This window comes from Poecilia reticulata, linkage group LG3 (assembly GCF_000633615.1).
Source record: "Poecilia reticulata strain Guanapo linkage group LG3, Guppy_female_1.0+MT, whole genome shotgun sequence".
Lineage (NCBI taxonomy): Eukaryota > Metazoa > Chordata > Actinopteri > Cyprinodontiformes > Poeciliidae > Poecilia > Poecilia reticulata.
The window spans coordinates 11704212-11728152 of record NC_024333.1 but is presented as its reverse complement, the minus strand read 5'-3'; the positions used below and the strand labels follow the sequence as shown (position 1 = coordinate 11728152).

At 35.2% G+C, this 23941-nt stretch overlaps 2 protein-coding genes across 7 annotated transcripts in view; one reads left to right on the top strand and one right to left on the bottom strand.

The window, feature by feature from the left end:
* The window catches only part of LOC103461982 (protein diaphanous homolog 3), a 163170-nt gene extending 150488 nt beyond the window's left edge, over positions 1 to 12682 (bottom strand). For 3 of the 6 annotated variants that reach the window (XM_008404407.2, XM_008404412.2, XM_008404411.2), the window contains exons 1-5: positions 12156 to 12682; positions 8435 to 8467; positions 7779 to 7961; positions 6331 to 6435; positions 1296 to 1426 (exon numbers count right to left, since the gene is read on the bottom strand). In XM_008404407.2, coding sequence (XP_008402629.1) covers positions 1296 to 1426; positions 6331 to 6435; positions 7779 to 7961; positions 8435 to 8467; positions 12156 to 12275 — 572 coding nt within the window. In that variant the 5' untranslated portion in view covers positions 12276 to 12682. The remainder of the gene's footprint in view (positions 1 to 1295; positions 1427 to 6330; positions 6436 to 7778; positions 7962 to 8434; positions 8468 to 12155) is intronic. The other 3 variants (XM_008404410.2, XM_008404413.2, XM_008404409.2) reach the window with 2 other exon arrangements.
* A 2961-nt stretch (positions 12683 to 15643) lies between these two features.
* Positions 15644 to 23941, top strand: part of tdrd3 (tudor domain containing 3) — a 14689-nt gene continuing 6391 nt past the window's right edge. The window contains exons 1-6 of the mRNA XM_008404414.1: positions 15644 to 15842; positions 17368 to 17452; positions 18877 to 18942; positions 20988 to 21148; positions 22514 to 22655; positions 22825 to 22896. Of these exons, the coding sequence (XP_008402636.1) occupies positions 15805 to 15842; positions 17368 to 17452; positions 18877 to 18942; positions 20988 to 21148; positions 22514 to 22655; positions 22825 to 22896 (564 nt within the window). The 5' untranslated portion in view covers positions 15644 to 15804. The remainder of the gene's footprint in view (positions 15843 to 17367; positions 17453 to 18876; positions 18943 to 20987; positions 21149 to 22513; positions 22656 to 22824; positions 22897 to 23941) is intronic.

Genomic DNA, 23941 nt, shown 5'->3' with positions numbered 1-23941 from the left:
GTTTGAGTTAAGCAGCATGCTCTGTACACATGGCTTCATATTAAGTGTTGAGCCCAGGATTACTCATGACAATTTCAGATTTTGATTTAAAGTAATCTTATAACTTTACCAACATGTTTCTGCTGATAGGAAGTAATATTAATGTTTTGGATTGGCCCAGTTAGCGTGCCAACTTGTATCCGGCACAAAATCTGTGGAGGGACCCAAAGACTGAAGTGATGGCAAGCTCAGCCTCAAGGACTTGGAGCTCATCTCAAAAGATAAATTGTTGAAAAGCCACTGGAAACAAGTAAAAAACCTGTCAGTAATGATAAGTGGTTATTTCCTGAAATGCCAATAAAGGCTCTTCACGTTAATTATTGAAAATAGTGTAAAATACTTTTGATAGTTTGTTGAAATGTAAATAAAAACTTAGAAAGATTGTATTTTATTATAAAGGTTTTACATTTTGTAATCTCTTTTGTAATCTCTAAACTAATTTGGTCCTAATTGTTTCAGTTTGCCAAGACCATAGGAACAAGTTAGAAACAGTTTGAAGGTTAACCTGCAAACTAAAAAAAACAACATTGTTGGAAACATTTCAGAAATTAATGCAATTTCATTATGTAATCTGATTTTTTTAACACTGAATAGATTTTTAAACCATTAAACTAAACTGTTAACCATTTAGTTGATCTAAATCATTCATGTGCAAACTCAAGATTGCCAAACTAAATATGTGAAAGTAACTTTACACAAGCAGCCAGCTCCTTTGAATGCTACTTCACTTTTGATTAAGGAAAATGAGACACTTTGTGTCAAAAAATAAAACCTTTTAATGCCTAATATGCCGCATTAGAAAGCAGGTCCTTTTATTATAGCCGCTTTAACAAAGAGAGAGAGAAAGAAAAACAGCTCATATACATTAAACTAAGATAAGTTTTTAAGTAATACAGTTCAGCTACGCATGTTATAATTAAGAATATGATTGCAATGTTAAAAGTTAATGTGAAATGCCAGAAAGGAAAGAGGAAAGAGAAAAGATCCACGAGCCTCGATTACAGCAAAAAGCATAGTGACCAACTCTCTCATTAACACAGCTCAGGTCCCTTATTCAAGTTTATTAAGATCTGTTGGAACTGAAAGACCTTAAAGCAGTTCAGAGTTCCAGTTTAAACAATTTAAACAAAGTACTAAAATCTAAAGGCAAAATCTGAATTAAAGCACATTTTAAAATATATAATTACAAAACAGGCAACATACGTAGTGACTAAAACTTTAGCAACCATTATTAGACCTTAATATCTTATCTGTACCTCACAGGGTTGCTTGTCAGGGACACTCGCAATGAGTCTAGACAGGCAAACAGACGTTCGTCCATCACTCCTGACTTCAGCTCACTGAGGAATTCCTGCGGTGATATCTGATGGCTTTTCTTCAGGCTACCCTGAAAAATTGAAGGAAGAAAAAGAAAAAAAATCCCTTATATGTCTAGTCACATTTCAATTAAAACACAATAAATCCAAATATGACATTTAGTTAACATTAATTGGTCCTTGTATGGGTATGGGCAGCCAATGAGCAGACCTGGTGGGTAAGAATTTGGCACCACAGTTCAACCCATGATAATAGAGTGAGATCCTTTACCACCCAATGGCAACAGCAGTATGCACAAAACATATAGCACATGGTAACAGACAGGGGAACACGAGTGGGACTTGTTCTACACATTTCTCATATCCTGTATCTCCTGCACTTTTTTTCAGCAGTTACAACAGTTTGATTAGTCATTAAAACGTGGTTGTGTTTAAGCGTCTTTAAATGCACAATGAGTGTACCAATGCCGGTGTGGCTCAACGAGAGGAGACGAGCTTTAGAATAGTTCACGGTGTGCAGAGCAGCCAGACCCAGCAACAGGTAGAAATCTTTGCAGTTTATTTCTAAAGAAACCGAGCAAACTCAGGAATGCTGTTGGATGCAGATAATGTTAGCTAAATGACGAATGAATAATATATGTTGATTTTTCACATTAAGCTTTTTAGAGAGAATACTACTCTTGTTGTACCCTATGCTCAGAGATGGATAGGAACTAGCTACGTTTACTCAGTAAAATTTTCTTGAATATTATTATTATGAACCATTGTCAATCTTGAATACATTTCTGAGTACTCTATCCAACACAAGAAACATCAACGAAGAAAGAACAAATATATTTTAATCAAAAATGTATGAGACACAGAAACACAACGCTTTGTTGTTCTAATGTTATTGTTCTAATGATCTCCAAATGCATGTAGTGCATTTGGAGATCAATAATTTGTATGGTACCAAAACAGACCACAGCTGGAATATTTAGTGAAAAAGAATGCAGCACTCTGTTCTTACAGTTCCTTTTTCACACGTCATTGTCTGATTTTGAATTTAAAGACGTAGAATTCAAAGATTGTAAATAGGGGTGCATCGATTGCCGTTTTCTTGCCAATTACCATTCTTTAAAAAGCCTGACACGCTGATTTTGATTTTGGCTGATGACTTTTTTCTCTTTTTTTTACTGAAATGTTACTAAATATAACTGCAAACATGACCTGGCAGGCCGGTCTATCAGTCAAACATCTCATCAGAGAGCAGAAGGCAGTGGTTGATTTTAGACTTTTACTGAGGTAGATCAGATCAGAGGATAAGATCGGCTCTAAGACATAAATCAGTGCACCCATAATTGGAAATATTAAATTCTTAAATATCTGCAACATTTTGAGCTAATGCTTATGTTAATCTGAGAATAATTAGTCAGGATTTTCTGGTGACTCATGCGGATGAGGTCATTAGCGTTTAGGTCATTAGCCTATTGTTTATTTCGTATTAATAAACGACATGGTTATTCTTTCATTTGAAAGGTTACACAAAGTTTTGTTAATGTATTTTTACTAAATAAAAAGCCAGTAACCTCCCACTTAAAGACAAATAAAGGATTATTCCTCTAGAGTCGGATGTGGATTTGGCATAATTAATTTATCAACGTTGATCAAACAAGATTGGTGATAAAAGACATCATGTATGTAAAACTTCAGAAAGCTGCATTTGCTACGCTACTTATGTGATTTTCAAACCTTTATTTAAATATGTTTAAGTTTCTATACAAGAATAGCAATAAAAGTGCTCAGTAAAGATATAAATGTCAAGCCATTTCTAATGATTTTGCAAACAGCAGAGAAAATAAAAGCTTAAACATGACTTTGATCAACAGACAACACTTCTTATAGGTTATATGGTTCTGCATAAGCTTCTCCCCCCTCTAAAACAACCATAAATCATTCAAGTTTGACTTTTTAAAATGTCAAAACATGCCTTTGAAGAAAGCAAAAAGAAGAGACAAAAGAATCTATATCAAGAAACAAGAGTTTGATATAATTTTTGAAATAAGGAAGCAACTTCAAAAGTTCTCAAAATATCATTCGGTTCACTTTAAAGGATATCTGCTTGACATCACTTCACAGGGGCATCCTCTGACCTGCCCTGCTGTGGGAGCGTAGGGTAACTTCCACTGCAAATAATACATTTCTCAGTGTGTTTTGCCTGTGAGGAGAATGCTTGGGGCCCAGTTGATAGAATCAAGTAGATCAACACATCTACATTAACCACCCAAGACAAAAAGTCTCTAGGATGAACTTGTGCTCATGTGCACTCACACGTAACACTGCACAAATAAGTACCTTAAAATGTAAATGTACATTTAGTTTTCATTAACCCTTGTATGTAGAAATGGGGTCCAGCCGACCCCACACACGTAAAACTATTATCATTTGCCATAGTCCTCTATGTTTGCCTCAGTCCTCGCACGCACAAGGGCTAAAAAAAAACTAAAAAAAAAACACGAAGCACTGGACAATATATACCCCAAAAATGTCTTAAAACCATAAGACTATTGAAGACCACGTTTTCATTGGCCTCAGGTAGAAATTCCACCAAGGCTAAGGTTTTAGTGAGTGCATCAGTGGTCTTTTAAGGCTCTTTTAATTGACTTTTTAAAAAGAGCAAGCAGGAAGACATGACAATTTCACATGTGCTACAGTGCGTTTTTTTTCCTCCACTGGAGACTGTGGGCTTTCTTCACGATGCCCTTACAATAACGTCATTATTCAGAGGTTTTCTGACATTGACCATAAAATAAACATTGTAGGATTTCATTTGAGTTTTTTTTTTTTTTTTTGCCGTTATCCTTGAGGTTTTTCTTACAAAATAAATGTTTTACTTTGAGAGAAGCAGGCCTTGTCAGAAACTAGATTTTTCAGTTTTCTACGCATAAAGATAAGCATATTTTCAAGTTCATAAAATAAAACATCTGCCATAATCCCAAATATATCTGAAAAGAGAAATGCACAGACATTGCATAGTGAAAACTATGCAACAGATTGTGTTGACCTACATTTGCAAGGTAGTTGAAAACTGTCTTTGATGGATATGCAAAAGTTTTAGTGGTAAGGCAATTTGCAAAATATTTATTTCCCTTTATTACCTCTTCGAGAAGTGAAAATAAAATCTTTTAGGCAAGCATTTTTTGCAAACTTGCATATGTCTTCCCTCTTGAATTGAAAGTTTGTTTACTTAACACAACAAAAATATTGACAAGTTTCATTTTTTGTGTCTATTTTTATGCCCTTAAATAAGGGCAAACATTTTGCTCTACATGTTTTGTTACTTGCATCGTATTAAATGGTAATACAGTATCCCTGAAATATTTTAGAAACAAGTAATGGCTGTACTTATTTGTGATCGGTATTGCAATAACATCATGAACATTAACCTTAAACCGGTTAATATACTGTACCCAAAAAGAAAATTAGTGAAGCGAGATATTTTTAGATACAGTAATCAAAATCTATGTCTTCATACTGGTTTGTTTTTAAAGATTTTTGGGGGGTAAATGAGAATATACCCTACAATCTACACTAAATTATGCTAGTTGAGATGTTTTTACTGGGATGGAAAATAAGATTTTAAGATTTTATATTTCTACTCTTTCCAAAAGATTTTTCTGTGCTTCAGGAAAATATTTTGTACTCCAGCTTTCACTTCCCTGAAGCACAACACAAAGCAAGGGTTGGCCTGATGGTCTCTAAATAAACACTCCTTGAAGTTCAATCTACAGAGTAATTACTTTTTTTGCATAAGAATTTGAAAATAAGAACAGCAAAGTCTGACTTGAATTTCAAAGATCTCTGAGAGACAAAACTAAAGGGATCTCTGAAGATTCTTGGCGTTTCAAAGACAAAACTGAGTAAAACATAATTTCCTGCACAGCAAGGGCACGCCAGAAAAAAAAGATCAAACTAGGGGTCGTTGAGAGGTACAGTGGTTATTTCTAGTCAACTACTGCAATACACACAGTCCAAGGTCAACAATTATTTTGAGTAACAGCTCACATGGAAAGTGTTTCTCAAGAGGGCCATCTACCAAATTCATACAACAGTGCCTTGTGGAAGGTTATTTGACTTTTTTTCCTTTGTTGGCTTACAGGATGAAACTAAAATGAATGCATTTTAAGATTTTATATAAAAGCTAGGGAAAAAAATAGAATAAATTCACTGAATTCATGAAAAATAATCTAGAACCTTATTTATGTTCATTAGGTAGAATGGTAAAAAAATCTCATTGCATGTAAAAAATTTCACAGCATTACTAATTAGCCAAACATTAAACCTGGCATATATATATATATTGTTACTGGAGTCAGCATGCAGCCCATAATGCATTTGAATAAGTAGCATTGAAGATGAGGTGCACAATCATAAGATTAAAGATCATCAAAGCTATTACTTTGCACCCACAAAGCGACACCACATAATACACTTTTTCCAAGCAGCAATTATCCTGTTCCAACAGGTGTTAACAACTGCTAAAAAAAAAACTACGCCATACAGCCATCACCAATTTCAGATTTTCTTTGAAGTCTGACTCGAAATTGCCAATTTTTTTATCAACTTCAAAAAAAAATGTTGCCAAGAGACATAGGAGAAAAACCTGACCATTACTGTTCACAGACAAATAAAGGAAAATTGTCCATTTCTGATTTCTTTCTAATTGAATTGTATACCTCAAACATTTTTTAAAAATGACTGTCTTTGATGGATATGCAAAAGTTTTAGTGGTAAGGCAATTTGCAAAATATTTATTTCCCTTTATTACTCTTCGAGAAGTGAGAATAAAATCTTTTAGGCAAGCATTTTTTGCGAACTTGCATATGTCTTCCCTCTTGAATTGAAAGTTTGTTTACTTAACACAACAAAAATATGACATGACAAACTAAATAGAAAAAATATATTTGGTGGTAAAATTGTAAGCCAAAAAACTCACTGCTTTGGAGGCTGCAAAAATATACTGGAGGACCATTTCTCGCTTTGTATTGAGGTCTTTTTCCCTCAAAGGAGTCTTTTTGTCCTCATTCAAGTTCATGTCCTCCTGAGAAAAGGGTGAGAGATGTTTGTTCAAAGACAAATACAAACCACCACAAACAAAATGACAATTTTATGTGTTAAAACCACATAAACCATAAGTTGTCACATTATGTATATGAGGGGCTGTCTTTTAACACAATAAACAGTTTGTCTGTCAGATGAAAAGAAGATATGGAGTTAGGCAAATAGAAATAGCAGCATCAAGTTTCCTTTTGGTTACATGCATGTAGTTTATTTATAAAAATATGATTTCTCTGTTCTGCCAGGACACTTTTTGCCTATGAATAAATACAGATGCTTTGTGATCTGAAGCAAGTTGGGATGATGTCAGCCATTACAGGTGTTTGAATGGGTGCTCACCAGTTTGACTTTTAATGGCAATGCTTGGTCCTAATTAGAGCAACTAACATGGTCTAAACAATCCTTCCTGCCAATTACTGATATTATTGAAAAAATTAATCATAAGCTCTAATTGGGTTTCACATCATTTTCCTGCTTCACCCAGCTTCTCTAATTGACAACATCTCGACTAACCGGAAGAGACGATGTGGATTCTATAGCTACTTTTAATCACACTTAATAGAATGTGCACCGTTTTGGTTCGTTTATTTTCATATTTCGAAAAGTTACTGTAATGCAAGGTAGACATCTCATGATGACCTTCAACAAAAATTTTTCTTAGAAAATATTTCCAGGATTGTACAATGCAAAGTATGTACATTCTGTGCACTGAAAGGAAAATGCCATCAACGTTATTTCTTTTTTTTATCCCTGTTTTTTATCCCTGTATCTCATTTACTGTTTTTTAATTGAAGAGACTCAGCGGTGCAGATGCAACCCATTAAATCAGCTGTCATTGCACCAAAGTAGACTTTTACAAAAAGAGCAAAAACAAAACAAAAAAGAAAGAACACAGTGGATACAGCCTAGCCTTTGGTTCAAGCATTCACCAATTAAAACAATCAAAATATTCAAATTTTTATACTGCACTTTGTTTTAGCGAGTGACTCAACTGATTGCATCTGAGCAGGGCCAGGAGATGGGGCTAGCAGGGTTCACAGAATTAAAGGGAAAAACAACTGTATAGATATGTCAATGTGGCAGGAGTAAAAAAAAGCTAAGTTGTCTGTTTTCTTACAATATAAAGCACTACAGAGTTTTAAACCTTGTAGATGTAGATCTGAAAATTAAGACTTCACCATATCAAATAGAGCAATCATTTAATTTTTTTTATATCCTTATAACTTAGCAATTGGCATTGCTTGAATTATATTAAGTGGTGTTGTCTCAAAATGCCTTAATTTAAAAAAGAGAATTAAGGCAAGTTAGCATAATGATAAGACATACCATCATCTTCTCAAACAGAGCCAAGATCTCTTTTTCCGAGGTGATCTTTGAAGAGAACTCCTCAAAATGATGGAGGGTTGATGCTGAAGCAGTGGACCAGTCATTGGGGGTATGTTTCGAGAGCGTTAGGGGTGGACGCTCCTTTTTGCTGCCAGGAATTCGAATACTTGCAAATCTGTCCAGCTGTGGAAAAGAAAGAGAAATAACTTCTTCAGGTACAAGAATGTTTTGGATCCAGCTGGAATGGGCTTCAGCTCACCTCAGTGTTAATGTGTGAAAAGAAAGAATATATTAATGCAAAGACATAGTAAACAAAACATGAGCGATTATAAACACATCTAAGAAATTATTACATAGAGACACAATTTGAACAATAGGCAAACAGCAATAATTTGTGCATCAATTGTATGAAGACAAGCAGACTCTGCTTGACAAATACAGTGAACAGCATTTTCTACTCCTTAATGAAAAGCTGACAAGAAAATTATTTGTTAGTGAGAAAAGCAGCCGTCTCCATCCAGATGTCAGTAAATCTAAACTATCACAATAAAAACTAAATTCCACTTTACATCAATGGATTAGTTAGTCTTTAAAAGGATAATGTCAAATTGTTCACAGTCTGATAATAGAATATGTACTAGTTTCTCATATCTTACCACATCGTCTGTGAGGTTTCTAAAGGCCAAGTTCTATAAGGGGGAGCAAAACAAAGAAAGAATTCAGGACACAAATCAACTTCATCCTCTGGAAGGTAAATATTCCCAACCATGTCCAAGGCCGCTCTTCTAAACAGCAGGACACAATCCGACTCACAATAGCTCAAAAAAAACATGTTGCAATGTCTCAAATTGGGGATAAGAATCTCTCTTCAGCTTGCGATTTTTATGCCACTCGGTAGCCTTTATCTGACATTTAATAAATAATAAAAACCAGAGACTAATCCCATAATGTGTGTTCACTCCATTTTGTAGTGAGAATGAAAAAAAAAAATCCTTGAAATGTGTTGTTATGTAAGCGACTGTGTGGCACAGAAGAGCGAAGCCGCGAGACAGATAAAGCAGATAAGACAAATTGACAACCAACTAGTTTGGTATTGCTAGTGGAAAATGATAAATGCTAATCCACACCTGGAGACAGACAAATAACAAATCTAAAACTTTTGAAAATGAAGACTGAAAAGTTTGTTGTCACAAACAACCTGACTGTTGCAAGGTCTTGAGTTTAATTCTGGCCTGAGCATTGAGCCTATGGCAAATAAAGTACAACCTACATTAGGTGTTGTGGAGACAAAATGAGAGACAGATGGCAAAACTGTTAACTACCAGAGGTGCACCAAATTCAGCTTTCTGGCCGATTACAGAGCTTAAAATTTATTCTATCTCACTATTTTGCCCATTTTACCTGTGAAGCCCTTTGGTCACTTTATTGTGCGTAATAGTCCTCCACAAATAAAGATTGATTGAGCAATTGATTAAAAAAGCCTGGCCTGCTGATTCCACTTTTGGCTGACAAAGATTTTATTACTGACACAGCCGAGAATTATAATATAAGGTCATAATAATACACATTCAATATTCCAATCTTATTTTCTTAAAAAAAATAATGAACAATAAGCTTGATGGGCAGGTTTATCAGTCAGCCCTCTATCATAGCAGAGCAAAAGGGGACGAAGCTTATTTTCAGACCTTTGCAGAGTTAAATAAGATCGGTTTCACATGCAAGTACTGACTAATCGCCAATCACCTACAATTAAGAAAATCGGAGTTGATCAATCAACGCACCACTATAAACTACGCCATATTTCCTGACAGTCAGTATTATCTGAAAGTGCAATTGGTGTAAGTCAGTTTCCTCACAAAACAAAATATTCTATGGCTCCCAGTTGTCTGCTACTATTGAACATCAGCAGAATCTCAGCCTAAAAAAAACCCCCAACAGGTTTGATTGAAATACTATGGAGGCTTTAATTGTGCAGTGGAAAAGATTGACATCTGTTCAGTTTAATGTATGTTCATCAGCTTGTTTAGTGCCACACAAGTAAATGCGTTTTCCTGCCCTAGTAAATTTTATTTTATGTTTTATGTTACTAATAATTTCATCCTCAGTGTTTCATTGTTTTTATGGGATAACTTTTTATTGCATTTAGGCTTGTTAAATTTTTGTTGTACACTCTTAAGAGCAATTCTTGATTATTTATAAAGTGCTTTATATGGAAATTGACACCGACATTCGTTTTTATGTGTTGCATTTTATGCTATTCTGAAGACATCTTGGGAAGCTGCCCGTGCTCTGAAAAACTATTCTAAGAAAATAACAAAAAATATAAAATATTTTTCAGTGAAATGCATTCAAAATCAACTCTAAATACTTTAGTTAGGCTCAGGAATAAAATAGAAAAAGAGCATAAATATCCATATTTGGTCACTACTATATGCTTTTTGAGTACTGAAAGTGTCATAAAGGAGTCTAAAATGATCTAGAACTAAGTTAAAGTTAATGCAGATTTGGTATTAAATCACTAATCCACTTATAAGACTGAAACCTGCTCAAATTACTGTAAAATTTCTCCCTGGTATCTGTTTAGCCATTTAATTTAAAGATGAAGGGGCAACATTAAAATTCTTTTCTTTTTTTTTAAGTACATTTTTACCAGGTAAAAAATTACGTTTTTGATATAAATTAGTTATCCTGTGATAACAAAATCAAATTATTGATGCTTGCAAACAGCAAATACTGGAAACATGAGTAGGATTTTTTTTTCTGAAACCCTGAACTACTTTTCCACTGACAGTGCCAAGAGGTCATCAATAAATGCTGTTTTTGCTTTAAAAAAAAGTTATGATTGTGTAATAACTAAAAGTAACTGGCATTATTTAGTTCTCATACATACATTTTATTTATTTATTTATTTTTTGTCATATTGACTGATCCAAAAACAAATTCACCAGTAAGGGGACTTTGATGAATTTCTAAATGTGTGTGTTTTATCGTTAATACAATAAATTCCACAATATATTGCAATATAATACAAGTTGAATATCACTTATTCCAAATTCAAAGTTCACTTCAATATAACTTGTATTTTAATAAAAATTAGATACAATCTTTTCATATCATCCTACTGACTACATATCTAACAGTGTTCAGTTTACTTTATTATGTATATTTCTTGGAAAATAAACTCTTGACCACAAAGTTCACCTTATTGCTTTTTAGCAGCTTTAGCCGTTTTATTATAAGTTTCAGCATGATTTGATACACAAAAATGGACCCTGGGAAAATTTTATCAAACTTGTGTAATGTTTTATTTCTCGCTATTGCAATCCATTTTCAACACTCCTGATTTAAGCCATTTCCATAGATAAATGTCAGACCGTTTCTGTAAACTAAATAGAATAGAATAAAACCACTATTGAAAAACTTAATGAATCGCTTTCTTTCTACAGCATGTAATTATATTCAAGGTCAGTCTGCCAACCTGACTTCGCAACCCCTTTTAGATCCCCAGGAAACCCCAATCACAGAGGGTCAGTATGTTTCCTTCAGCTGACTGGACTGGAGTGGACTAGACTCTCTGAATATGGTCATGACATTGACTTACACTCGCACAGTCAGAACACTGGGGTCAAAAAGAAATTAACAAAATGTGTGTGATAAACAACTTTCCTGTCTACAAGGCCGTCGCGTGTGTGCAACAATAAACAACCCCCCGCCCCCCCCCCCCCACACACACACACACACACACCTCCCCCCACACCGCCTGCCAACAACTATGACGATTTGTCTAGACACCGACATCTCCCTAGTGAATGGAAGCAGACAGAGGCTTGATTGGTTTGTAGTAGCAGGAAACACATGGATTAGGGCTGGCTAAACCCCTGTGCTAATTTTAACTTTCGAGTCCTTACATGGAACAACAAAGTCAAAAAAACAGCCAAGGTCACATTTAAAGTGGACAATTCAGGCAAATACAAAATTTCGCCATCTTAAATATGATAATTCCCATGTGTGAGCCAGGAAAGGTCTATAAAGAGAGAACATTTATTGCAGGTGTCTTCCTCCTGACCTGTTGTTTTTGTGCATCTGGTTTTGTGTTCATTTTAAAACATTTTTACGTATTTTTTTATTTTTTTATTTAAAAATATGTTCTTTACAAACATTTAAAACAAAGCCAAAACACACATAATATATGCTATTAACACCCTTTGTTATTGGGTTTTTTTTGCCGGTGATTTTGTTTTTTCCTGTCACTAACAAAACAAATCTGACGTTAGATTGAGAAAGGATCTCAGTTTGTCCGAGTCTGACTCGTGTTTACTTTATTCCCCACAGAGCTAGAACAAATTGAACCCTTCTACTTTTTCATTTTGTACTTACAAACTTTGGTTTGCGGTCTCCTTCATCAAACCCGGACGTGCTGTTGTGAGAACCTTTCTTCTTTTGATGCTTACTGTCTCGCCCTGTGGTGGACTCAAACCTTTGGCTGTGGCTTTCCATGTTAACGAAATTTCGTCTCCTTGAACTGATTGGAGTACTGCAGGAAGTTACTGAATGTCTGTAACGTCAGGAATCACACAGGTATTTCTAGCAAATTATAAGTTATTCAGCAAACGAGGCATATTTCTACCATTAAGTTAGTAAAACAGAGAACTCCAGTGGTTAACGTAGTAGCAACTAGTTCCAGCTATCAGCCTAGCTAAGGAAGAAGTAGGCTACATCCATTATTTTACACTGGCTTAACTCAGGGCTAATCCAATTTAAGAACTGTCACGTAACACTTAAGATTACAATACCAGGAAACAGTTGCAAAAAACACAATAGTGTGTTGCAGATCCTTTACATTTGTCCATTAATAAGAAAATACAGAGTCATTAGAAGCGAGGTTTGAGGCGCTTCCTGGAAAATATTACAGATTAGCGGCTGATAGTTTTTGATAGACCCGCGCTGTAAAACGTCAGTTCCGTATGTTCAACCCAACCAATAGAATAAGAGATTTTGCATTTGCGGCTTCTGATTGGTGTAGCTGAAAAGTTTTGGATTTCATTGGCGGCGGCGAACTGTCAATCTTTCTTTAGTAACTTTAGGGCAGTTACTCTGTCTAACATAGGTGGCGCTTGGTTTAACCTGCTTTATGTTGCGTTTCCAAGGCAAAACATCAGTTTTCTCTTAATGGATTTGAAAGTTCAATTAAATAAGAATTTGTTTTCTAAAAATAAGTATCGTTCTTGGGTAGGTTTTGATTGTTTCCAGTTTATTAATTGAAAAGGGACTACATATCTTTTTTTCATAATGTTTTTTTTTTAGATGTGGAAGCTCATTTTCATCTTCTTGTACTGGTAAAAATGTATCTAAGGTGATTAATAATAATAATGAAAACTTTAATTAAGAAAAACATGAAAAAAAAGTTCAAATCACAACATAAAATATAACGGCTTCAAACTGTGTGTTTATTTATTTAATTTGCTTTTGTATTTCAAATATAATTCTTCGAAGTCCAGTAATGACTCTGTGTTCTTATGCTCCCATTAGCTTTTTCATTCTGCAAAAAGGGAAAAAGCTCAAACAAAATTTACACTCATGAATAAATGAAAGGTATTTGTCCAAACATCAGCAAGATTTTCAGAAAATGAATTTAGCACATGAATTCTGAATATTAATGTCACCCCTTTGTACAAGGATCAGCTCTAAGTCTAACTCAAATGAATAAAACCTTCAACCATGACATCAGATTTGATGCTCCTTGGATTAAGCTTCTCAAAGCCTTGTTATCTTCAAAGATTTGAAATAACATGAAGGCCATCCAAAGGACTTTCAGCAATATGTTAACACTCTTCGTCTGGGCAAACCTGAGCCTTAATTTTATTTGACACTGATCGAGCCATTCTAATTGGTTGCCACAGGGTGATATACACAAACACTTTAAGAGTCAAAGAATCTGAATTTCAAAGTTTCTGGCATGGCAATGACATTGATTAAGGCTATTTGAGAAAACATTCCAAATAGATTCCAAACCCATCTTTTAATTCGCTTTTTATATTTTTAAAAAATGAGGTGGGCTTTATTCTAATAGAAACCAAAAAACTAACTACAACCCCACTCCCACAATGTAAGATGCTTTGTCATAATGGAAAACATTATGACAAATGTTTTCCATTATGACAAATGCTATGAAACAATTATAAACACTGCTTGGTTTGTGTAAAATTGTAATTTTTTCTTGAGTTTTAAAAACAATCTTCCAAAAGTAAGCATAAAGACTCTTACCTAAGAATGTAAATGCTGTCGCCATAAGTTTTATTGCCATTGTGATAATATGTCATCATGGGAGATTCAGAATGGAAAACAAGTTTCCATTTAGTGTGCATATACTGCCATCGTCTGTTTTTAGCTGTACATTACATAACCAGAGCAAGCTTCCTAGTTTTTGTTTGCAGACGGATTAAACCATGAGAGAAGTTGGGCATACTCCATACTCTTCTCACAGCTAATGAAAACTTTTAACATTTAATTTCTTTAAGCAGAAATGTGGAGTAATTTAAAAAATGTATGATCCCTGCTTGAAGGTGGTTATCTTCATTAATTTGAGTATGCATTCTGATTAATCACTTTTGTTAGTTTAATAGTGCCTTTTGAAAATATACAGCTTGATGCTTTGGATTAAGTTCCACGTGTTTTCATTATGCCTGAATCGGAATCGTCTCTGACTGGACTGCAGGCAGTTTTTTTCTTTTGAGGTTTTCTTTTCCAAAACAGACATAAGATATACATAAATTAGAAAAAAAAACTTCAAAAGATGACATGACTCTAGTTGAACATTATAGTTAAAAAAGTTAGACTGCCTGAAGCTAAACATAACTGTAATTTCGTCTTTGATTTCATTTTGCCATTGGTGCACACATGCAGTGACCTAGCAGAACTCTGAAATCTGGGGATCCAGTATTGTTTACCGATGCCTTTTGCAGACATTTCTATTCAGTAAATGTTTATGTTTTCCTTCTTTATTCTTTTCTTTGTTTATATTGAAGCACTAGTCTGACTTTACCTTTACATATTTTCTGTGTCTTTGCTCTATTTTGCTGTGACTCTTAAGTCAGATGAAGTCATTCTGATTTTCCAGTTGAGAATATAAAAAATCATATCCATTTGTACAATCATATGTGTTTATATAACATTTATCTATTACAAATTAGATTTTTTGTCTTTAATACCTGACAGGTTTCAGTGAAAGAAGGTACTAATACTGAAAATCACTGATACCCAAAACAAGGTATGCAAAACATAATTTTAAAAGTTGCAATGACTTTAATAAAGCAAAATATTTCTTTGAAATAATGAAATAGTTATGATTCCACAGCCATTTTAGGTTTAAACAGTTTTGTAAAGGTAAAACCAGATTAGCATAGAATAGAATAGAATAGAATAGAATAGAATAGAATAGAATAGAATAGAATAGAATAGAATAGAATAGAATAGAATAGAAAGTAGAAATCACCTGGTAAAATCAGGTGTACAAGCAGCAACGTGACAGTATGTATAAATCGACATCAAGACTTCTAGATTTATACAAGGACATATAATAGAAAAACAGATGTAAGAAGAACTGCAGTTAGGGCAAAAATACTGCATAAGAAAACACTGTTATTAGAGAAAGTCAGTATGATTTCCAAAACAGTGGATGATTTGGGGAATAAATTTTTTGATGGAACTCCATCAATGTTCTCCTTTATTATTCCTAATATCCATAAAAGAAGAACGTGTTGTATAACTTATAAACCGTTGCATTTGTAAAAATGAAAAAAGAAAGAAAGAAAAAAGAGAAATCTCTTTTGTGATCCTCTCGGCACTCCGTACTCGTACAACGCGTCTCAGTCCGTGACGTATTTACGACTGGGTCATTTAGTGCTCACATTAACGAGCTTTGTTTGAAAGAAAATATTATGTATCACAGTACCAGATAATTGTTTGTTACTTGGTCACTCATTAGAGCTACTGTTGTCTTTATTAGACATCTGCAATTTGGACAAAAATGACCGATCTGACAGAATCTCTGGTCAAAGAAGGCTGGTAGGTAGCATATTAGCTTATGTTGCTGCTAGCAGCAGTTATGCTGAGATGTCAGATAGGTTGCTGGATAAAATCAATAGTCTGCTGATTTCCAATCAGAGTGTTGTAAGAGTCCAGCCAGACTTACACACACAAACCCGAGAATATGGTGCTCGGGGGATAAAATTATACTTTCAATAACTTATTTTTTGTTGTCTGCTTCAGAATAGCAAATGACGCTCCTGCTAGCTAGCGCATGCTTAGCATTAAAGACAAACAGATGCTTCTTCTCGTCGTCAGTGAACAATATTGTTGATACGGTTATTGACATGAGAAGACAGCCCTCTAAATTAGATTCTTGAACTATATGTAAGTGTATAATAAACAGCCATAAGCAGTGCTGTGGCTATTATAGTCTGCAGAATCCACTCTGTGCTGCAGTTCCATACAGCACACCATCAGACATAAGGTGTCTTTTTTTTAACGTTTACTGGGTAATAAAGTGTGTCAGTATTCACATGCTTCTGTATATTTGAACTAGGGCACTTTTGAGGGAAAAATGTGGTTTTGAATGGATCACTATTCGCTTTAATCCCTTTAAATGTTAAGATTTTAAACACGATAAACAAAACATGTGGATAGCCAGCAACCCACATTTTAGCATTTTTAGTATGTTTTCAGTCTCTTAGGTGGGCGAGTTTCAGAAAAACAGCATTGTGTTGTTTATCTTAGGAAAATGTTTTCCTGTTGATTGTTTTTGATGCCCTTTCTACAATTTAGCCATTGAGTGATTGCAAAAATCAAAACGATATATAGCATGATTCATTTTTTTGCCTCTTCATATTTTTTTTACCTCATTTTCTGTGTGTAAAACGCATCACTCCATTTAAACAACAGTATTTAAGAAATCGCCCATCGAGAGTGATCAGAACAATGCTATTATTGCATTTCTGTCAGTACTTGTCTTTTTCCTGTTTGGCTTTCTAGTTTTTTATCTGTTTCTTTCACATGTTTATTTGCATTGCTCCATTCACTAAATTACTAATGTTGAAGTGCATGAAGAAAGAAAAGTGTTTAGGAGCATATTTAGTCCAGCAGTGCATGTTCAGGTCCTACTCTGAGTTTTTTTTCTCTCTTATACAATCTCCTTGAACATCATTTAAAATGAAATTGAACCGTTTATTTTTATTATCTAATTCTTATTTGGTTTGGTCTCAAATACAGTGGTTTAACTAAATGGATTTTCCCTCTAGATGGACAGAAGTTTTTTTTTTTTTGTCTTATATTGATCTACCTTTGACAAATAAAATCATGTGATTCAATTGTTTGCTGCTTGAACAATGCATCACAGGGTTTCTTTTTTAATAAGCTGGTACAGTTCTCTCAAACTGTTGTTATGTAACATTTGTAAGAGTCAATCAATTGATACCTTTTGAAAATAAATATATTTTTTAATGTTTACAAATCCATGTTTGCTCCTGACTGAAACCGCATAAAACCCTTTTCACCTTCATCATCTTTTTTCTCCACAATGTGTATCATCCAGGTACCTCAGTGATGAAGGCATAGCAGAATTGAAAGGATCTGCAGAGAAAGTTTCACCGAGTGACCTTATTCGCATTGCACTTGATGTGAGTTTTAATTTTCGAAGTTTTAAATTAGCATTTTTTGCAATCCGACAGCTCTATTTTTTAGTTCCCTGGGAAATTGCAAATATCTTTTTTTTTTTTTTTTTACTGCTTTGGGTACTAAAAGTTCTAAAGGTCTGACTTGCATTTAGAAAAGTAATTAAAAAAAAACAAAGCTGTGGGCACAATTTTAAATGGCATTTCAGTCCATATGGCGTATGATTTCAATCTTAATGTCAATCTGGGACTTATTATTGGGGAAGAAAATTGCATTGGCTGTAGTTTCCCTGCATGTAGAGTAACACTTTCTCCTCATCTCATTTCTCTTTGATCAACTTCTCAGTTTTCACCTTCCGTCAGTAAGTGGAAGTGAAATTAGCAGTGTATCGATTTTTTAAAATGACATGTCAGTAATCTTCTAATTTTCATGATGCGTGTCATTACTGTGATGCAGCCGGTATGATTTCTCATTTCTATGTGTATTCTCATAAAGTGTATTGTATTTAGACGGCTCATTTACTTAAAAGTTACTTGAATGCATTAGAAAAATCATTAACATGCTCAGACTGGGGAGCGTTCCCCTCTATGTATTCAGAAGGACAAAAAGGCAGTTCATCTTACCTGTAGTTTCAGATGAGCACAGACTGTTCGCCTCCACTGCGAACGCTCTGACCTTTACGGTTCAGCCTGGAGTGCTGCCAAAAGATCTAAAGCAGCACTTGCACACATCGCCGCACAGCAGGTTCACCCAGCCTTTTTTTACTTTAAGATAGAGATAGTAGACTCATAAAACATGTTAAAGTTCAAAGAAACTTAGAATAAAGCTAATATTCTTAATATAAAAGAGCAAGGTTATTGTTGGTTTCTAAATAAAAGTATGATGGAGGGGGAAAAGAAATTGGAGAATTAGAAAGGATCGCATTCGAAGTAAAGCCCTTGGTTTTTCTTTCTATATCAGATATCAGGGGAATACCTTAAAATTGTCACAAAACCAGTAAAAACCTGGGGTTTTATTTGCCATATTAACACATTTATTGACCCCAGAGATGAAAAGACAAAATGTATTTTGCACCAAATACAACATGAAAGTATATTTGCTTCTCATTTAATTCACTGGAGATTTGTCTTTAAATATAGACAAGCCTGATGAGAGATTTATGTGGTGTGATTGGCTAAATATTTGAAAATGCTATTAGTAATCTAATTGTCCTTCTCTAAACCATATTATTTGTGGCCACATTAATGCTTTGCTGTTCTGCTGTGCAACTAGATGGATGAAATCAGTGTTCTGTTGATAGATGTTCATCAAAATGTGAATGTCAATATGTTTTTTTTCAGCTGTATCTCATGATGTCATTTTCATTTCTTGTCATTTATGACTTCTGTGATATGTGTTCCTTTCTAATGATGTAGTGTGTTCTTTACAGAGTGATCTTAGGCCTATTGGGAAAAAGGTTCTTCCATCTGATATAAATAGTGGAAGAACTGAAAAGGTAAGCGTAATTCATGTCTATAAAGTGGCTTTAAAAAAGTTTTGCGACCTTATAAAACTCTTTTGTTTAAATTTTTTTTGTCACAAATAAATGTTTCATGTTGTCAAACAAATGTCAGTATGGGACAAATGAAACATGAGCATACGCAAATAGTATTTTTAAATGATGAGTTCACTTATAATTGGAAGAAAGCCTATTCTCACCCTATGTGGAAAAACTAACCATCCCCATCGTTAAATGATCAATTAATCTTGATTCACCACAGTTTTTTGGAAGGTTGAGTTCAGTTTCACCACCACACCCAGGCCTGATTACTGTAGACCAATTCATCTTTTCAATAGAACCTGCCTGACAACACAAGGTTGAGTCAAAGATCTTTTACAGACATGTGTCACAGCCTTATTAAAAGAAGCTGAAGAACAGAGTAGAAACAAAGTCACTGCCATCTGTCTGTCTGTGAAGGACTACAGACATTATTCCTAATGGTTTGGGACCCTAGTGAAGGACAGTTTGTTTTTCACAATTGGAGAAAACACGGAACTGTTGTGAACCTTTTCAGGATCGGTCGATCTACCAAAGTTCTTCTAAGAGAACAAAAACAACTTAACCAGGTGGCCACAAACAGCACAAAACATCTAAAGCAGTGTTGGGTCTTATTTGCCCAATTTATGGTCAGTGTTTGTGATATAACAAGAAAAAGACTGAGAAAAACCACTTTTGACCAAAAATAAGACAAAGGTCTATTTCCATATTTGCCATACTATATCTTAATAGGATCTTAGGAAAAATACTCTGTGAATTGAAGTAAAAAAAAGTTTGACTTTTTATACAAAACTGCCACAGCATTTCAGGAAAAAAAGGCATCATATAGAATTTCACAGATGGGGAGTGGTAGTGTGGTTTGGGGTTGCTTCAGGACAAGGATGACTTTCTGTAATTAATGGAGGCATAAGTTCTTCTCTGTACCAGAAAATCCTGAAGAAGAATGTCCAGCCTTCAGTTTGTGACCTTAAGCTCAGAGAACCCTTGGTTTATGCAGCAGAACAAATGATTCAGAGCACACCTGCAAGTACACCTCTAAAAGGCTCAGCAAAATAAAAGGAAGGTGTTGGTGTGTCCTAGTTAAAGATGGAAATCTGATTGAGATGCTGTGGAATGACCATAAAAAGACCATGCTGGAGAAGCCTCCAGTACGTCTGACATTAAACAATTCTGGAAAAAAAAAGAGTGGACGAGTATAATTCCACAGTGACTGTTCAATGCTCATTGCACATACTTGATGGCAGTTTTTGTCAAGGATGGATCAATCAATTTCTAGTTTTAGGGGTAATTACGTTTTTGTTTTTTTACGTAGAGCCTGTTAGTTTTGAGTATCTATTTTTCCTGAAAATAATAATAAGAAAACAGATTTTTTTTCTGCTTACTGAGGTTATCTTTGTATGAAATTAAAATTAAATTGATCTGAAGCATTCAGGTGTGATAAAAGTTATAAGCAGAAATGTGTAAGGAAACAAAAACCTTTTACATAACAATGTATGGATCCTCTTCAATGAAAAACTTTGCACTATAACCATTTCTTTTGGTTTTAGAAGAAAATCAATGCTTTATTTTCATCCATAATGCAGTTCTCAGAACATCAGCTAGATGGTGATAACAGACTGGCGAATAAAAATCCCCCTTTTTTTTTTTTTTTTCCTTTTTYTTTTTTTGTTTGTTTGTTTTGTTTTGCTTGTGATGCTGAATCTGAGTAACTGCAGAGAAAATGTTCCAGCTATTAAAACAAACATTCTTTTGTGTGCCTAGCTCCTCTTCTCTCCAAATACAAAATGCTGACTAAATCCAAATGTAAGCGGTGGAGCAGTTTGGGGAATAAACAAACCTGTGCTGTCATTAGCCTCTTAAACGGAAATATTTACCCATGTCATGCTTTGAAAAAATAATTTATTCTGAGTGCATCCTGCACTGCAACTGCTGGAGCTTTTGCTTGCACTGCCTGCCCATTTTCCTCTCAATCTAATTTAGTTTGTCTTTTTACAAATGGACAGTTGGAGGGTCCATGTGTCCTCCAGGTGCAGAAAGTGAGAAACATCTCGTCTCCCAAAGACCATGAAGAGTCCCAGGGAGCACCGAGAATGCTGCGTCTCCAAATGACAGATGGGCACACCACCTGTGTTGGACTGGAGTTTAAACATCTGTCCAAAATCAGGTAGGGTTTTCGTTTTTTTGTACATAAGAACAGATGCAGTTTAGTGCATTTGTCTGAAAAGTCTATCTTGATTAATATTTCTGTAGGAAAAGTAACTATTGCCGTAGAAATTAGATTTAGGTATGTTTATTTTATTTTTTATTTCTAAGGTTTAATTTATAACAAAATGTGGGTCGATAGTTTGTATTTTTCTTTCTACAGATAAAATGGAGCTTGCGTCACAAAATCTACGTGAAAGCTGAAATATCCTTATGAATTCATGTGTACTTTCTCTTTTTTCTCAATGAAACTAAATGATATAATAACAATGAACTGTTAAAAAAGACGAATTTGATTTCTTTTTTGCAAAATTGATGTAGAAAAGAACGCATTTAGCCACGTCCTCATATTCTTAGCTAATGTGTGAGGCCTCTGTGCACACACTCCTCTTTCACCCCCTTGTCAACACTTTCACCCCGTCGTGTGCCTGAATTTCTCCTTTATCTGCAATTTCCATGTGGCAGCAGCTGATTTAACAACTCGCAGCCTTAATTACATCTCCATCCAAGCAACGGTGGCCTTGGTGATTGCTGCCATGGTGACTAGCCAGTCTGTACAGGTGGAGTGGCCAGAATGTAGTCCGTGACTTCCTGATGGGAAGAGAGGAGAGAACAGAACAAATCCCCTCTTTATGAGCGCCCCACACACACACACACACACACACACACACACACACACGCACACGGGCATCCGACAGCAGCGCTTAATGTTTCTGATGAAAGTGTCCGCTTTAGTGTGAGGGAGGCCTTAAGTGGATGGAAAAGAAGGATGAGATGGATTACCGAACTGTTCACTATGTAAGACAGTGATATAAAGGGAGCACAATTAAACAGTAAGAAGCAACTATTGAGGTTGAATAGAGTGTTTGTGATTGAATTAGGGATACGCTGCACCTCATTTCTACATTGCCGGTGTCATGAGAACGCCATCCATCCCAGAGGTCTGGAGTGAAATCCCTAATTGTTACTTTGGCTTCCAGCATCAGTAGCTGGAAATCCCTCTAAGTCCCTGTGCTTTCCTAATGAGAGAGGCAGAGGCCTTATCAGGCCTGATGAGATAGAGGCTCTTTTAATTTACCATGAGGATGGGTGAGCAGCTGGGATTATTAATAGTCTCTCTTAGCTTTGCCACCCATCTGCTGGCACAGCTCCATGTCATTTACAGAGTGATAAGGCAATAGGGTGTTAGAGCTGCTAGATACAGTTAAAATGTGCTAAACCGTTGAAATCTGAGCTGTGGGCGTAATAATTATTCATAGCTTTTGTTTATTTTTTATCCATTTACTTTTATTACAGTTTTCTTGTCTTTTGTTTGTATGTCTTTCAGTTTGAATACACCTCCCGGGACCAAGGTGAAGCTTGTTGGTTCGATCCAAGTTAAAAACGGTATTTTGCTGCTCGAAGACTCAAACATCCAGGTGCTTGGGGGAGAAGTGGATCATATGGTAGAGAAATGGGAGCTACAAAGGGTGAGGGTCAACCGAAACTCAGCTTTTATAATAAAACCATCATTATATTTGTAATTATTTTAACTGCGTAGCTGCCACCGTGTGTCTGTTCTGTCGTCGTTTTTTTTTTTTGGAGTTGTGCTCGTCTTTCGCATTTTGAGATGAGTTCGTTTTCTCCTTCAACCTGCAGAGTCTGGCCAAACACAGCAGGAGTAACATTGGAGCAGAAGGCGGACCTCCACCTTTCGTGCCATTTGGTCAGGTGAGGGACATTGCTAATGACAACACCGCATCTTCTTTTTTTTTTTTTTTTTAAATCATACCTTGAAAACTGGTTTTGCCCTGATATAAACAACACAATTGTTGAATCCGTTTGGAATAATTGTGCTTAAAAATTAAAAAGCCAGCGGAGAGTTGATGTGAAAATAAGGATCTACAGAAAGAGTCAGACCCATCGGCAAATTTAGTTTTCAGAGCAACATTACTGCCAAAATTGATTATGTGCCTTCTAGTTGTTGACCTGCTGCCTGGAATCTGGATTGTGTTTTTGTCAGGCCCCTTGACGTTACAGAAGCAGATAAATGCTGTTTTAAAATCAGCTTTTTGCCTGCCAAGAACCACTGCCAAGGTGAAACCATATATTCATCTTAAAGCCTTGAGCAAAAAGTATTCATGCCCTTTCATGTCTCGTCTAGACTAATGTATGTCCTTTATGTTGGTCTAAGTAAATTTTCTCTGCGTAGTTCTCAGAGAGAAGCAGCATGTCTCTTAATGGGCACAAAAATACATAATCATAATCAACTCCATACTTGTCATCTCTCCAATAGCTTCCTGTTTTGCTTTGAGACTGATTTGAACATTTTATTAACTTTTTAAAGCTTTAAATGGGGGTAAGCCCTTCATACCTAGCTGGACAAACTTCTTAACATTCACACACCTGTCAGAGCACTTCTGTCAATCGACCAGTTTCTCTTGGGCGTCCCACGATCCAGAACAAAAAAACAAAGACTCTTAGCCAAACATGTTCAAAAGCTCACCTTGTACTGCAGCGTCTTGTTATTCTTTTTCTGTCTAAAACTTTATGTAGAGAACGAGGCCTACATGAATTTTTGGTTTTTCTGCTTTTATTTTGGTCAATATTTGCTGTTAATTTCTTAAGTGTTGTGTGAAGAAGATGGACACTGGCAGACCCATGTCTTAACAAATCTGCAGTAAAGTTCTCTGATCTCTTGGAACAGTTGTGTCTTTTTTAAATCTTTAAAGCTCCTCGCTGATTTTAAAGGAATCAGCTTTGGTGTAGAAGTGTG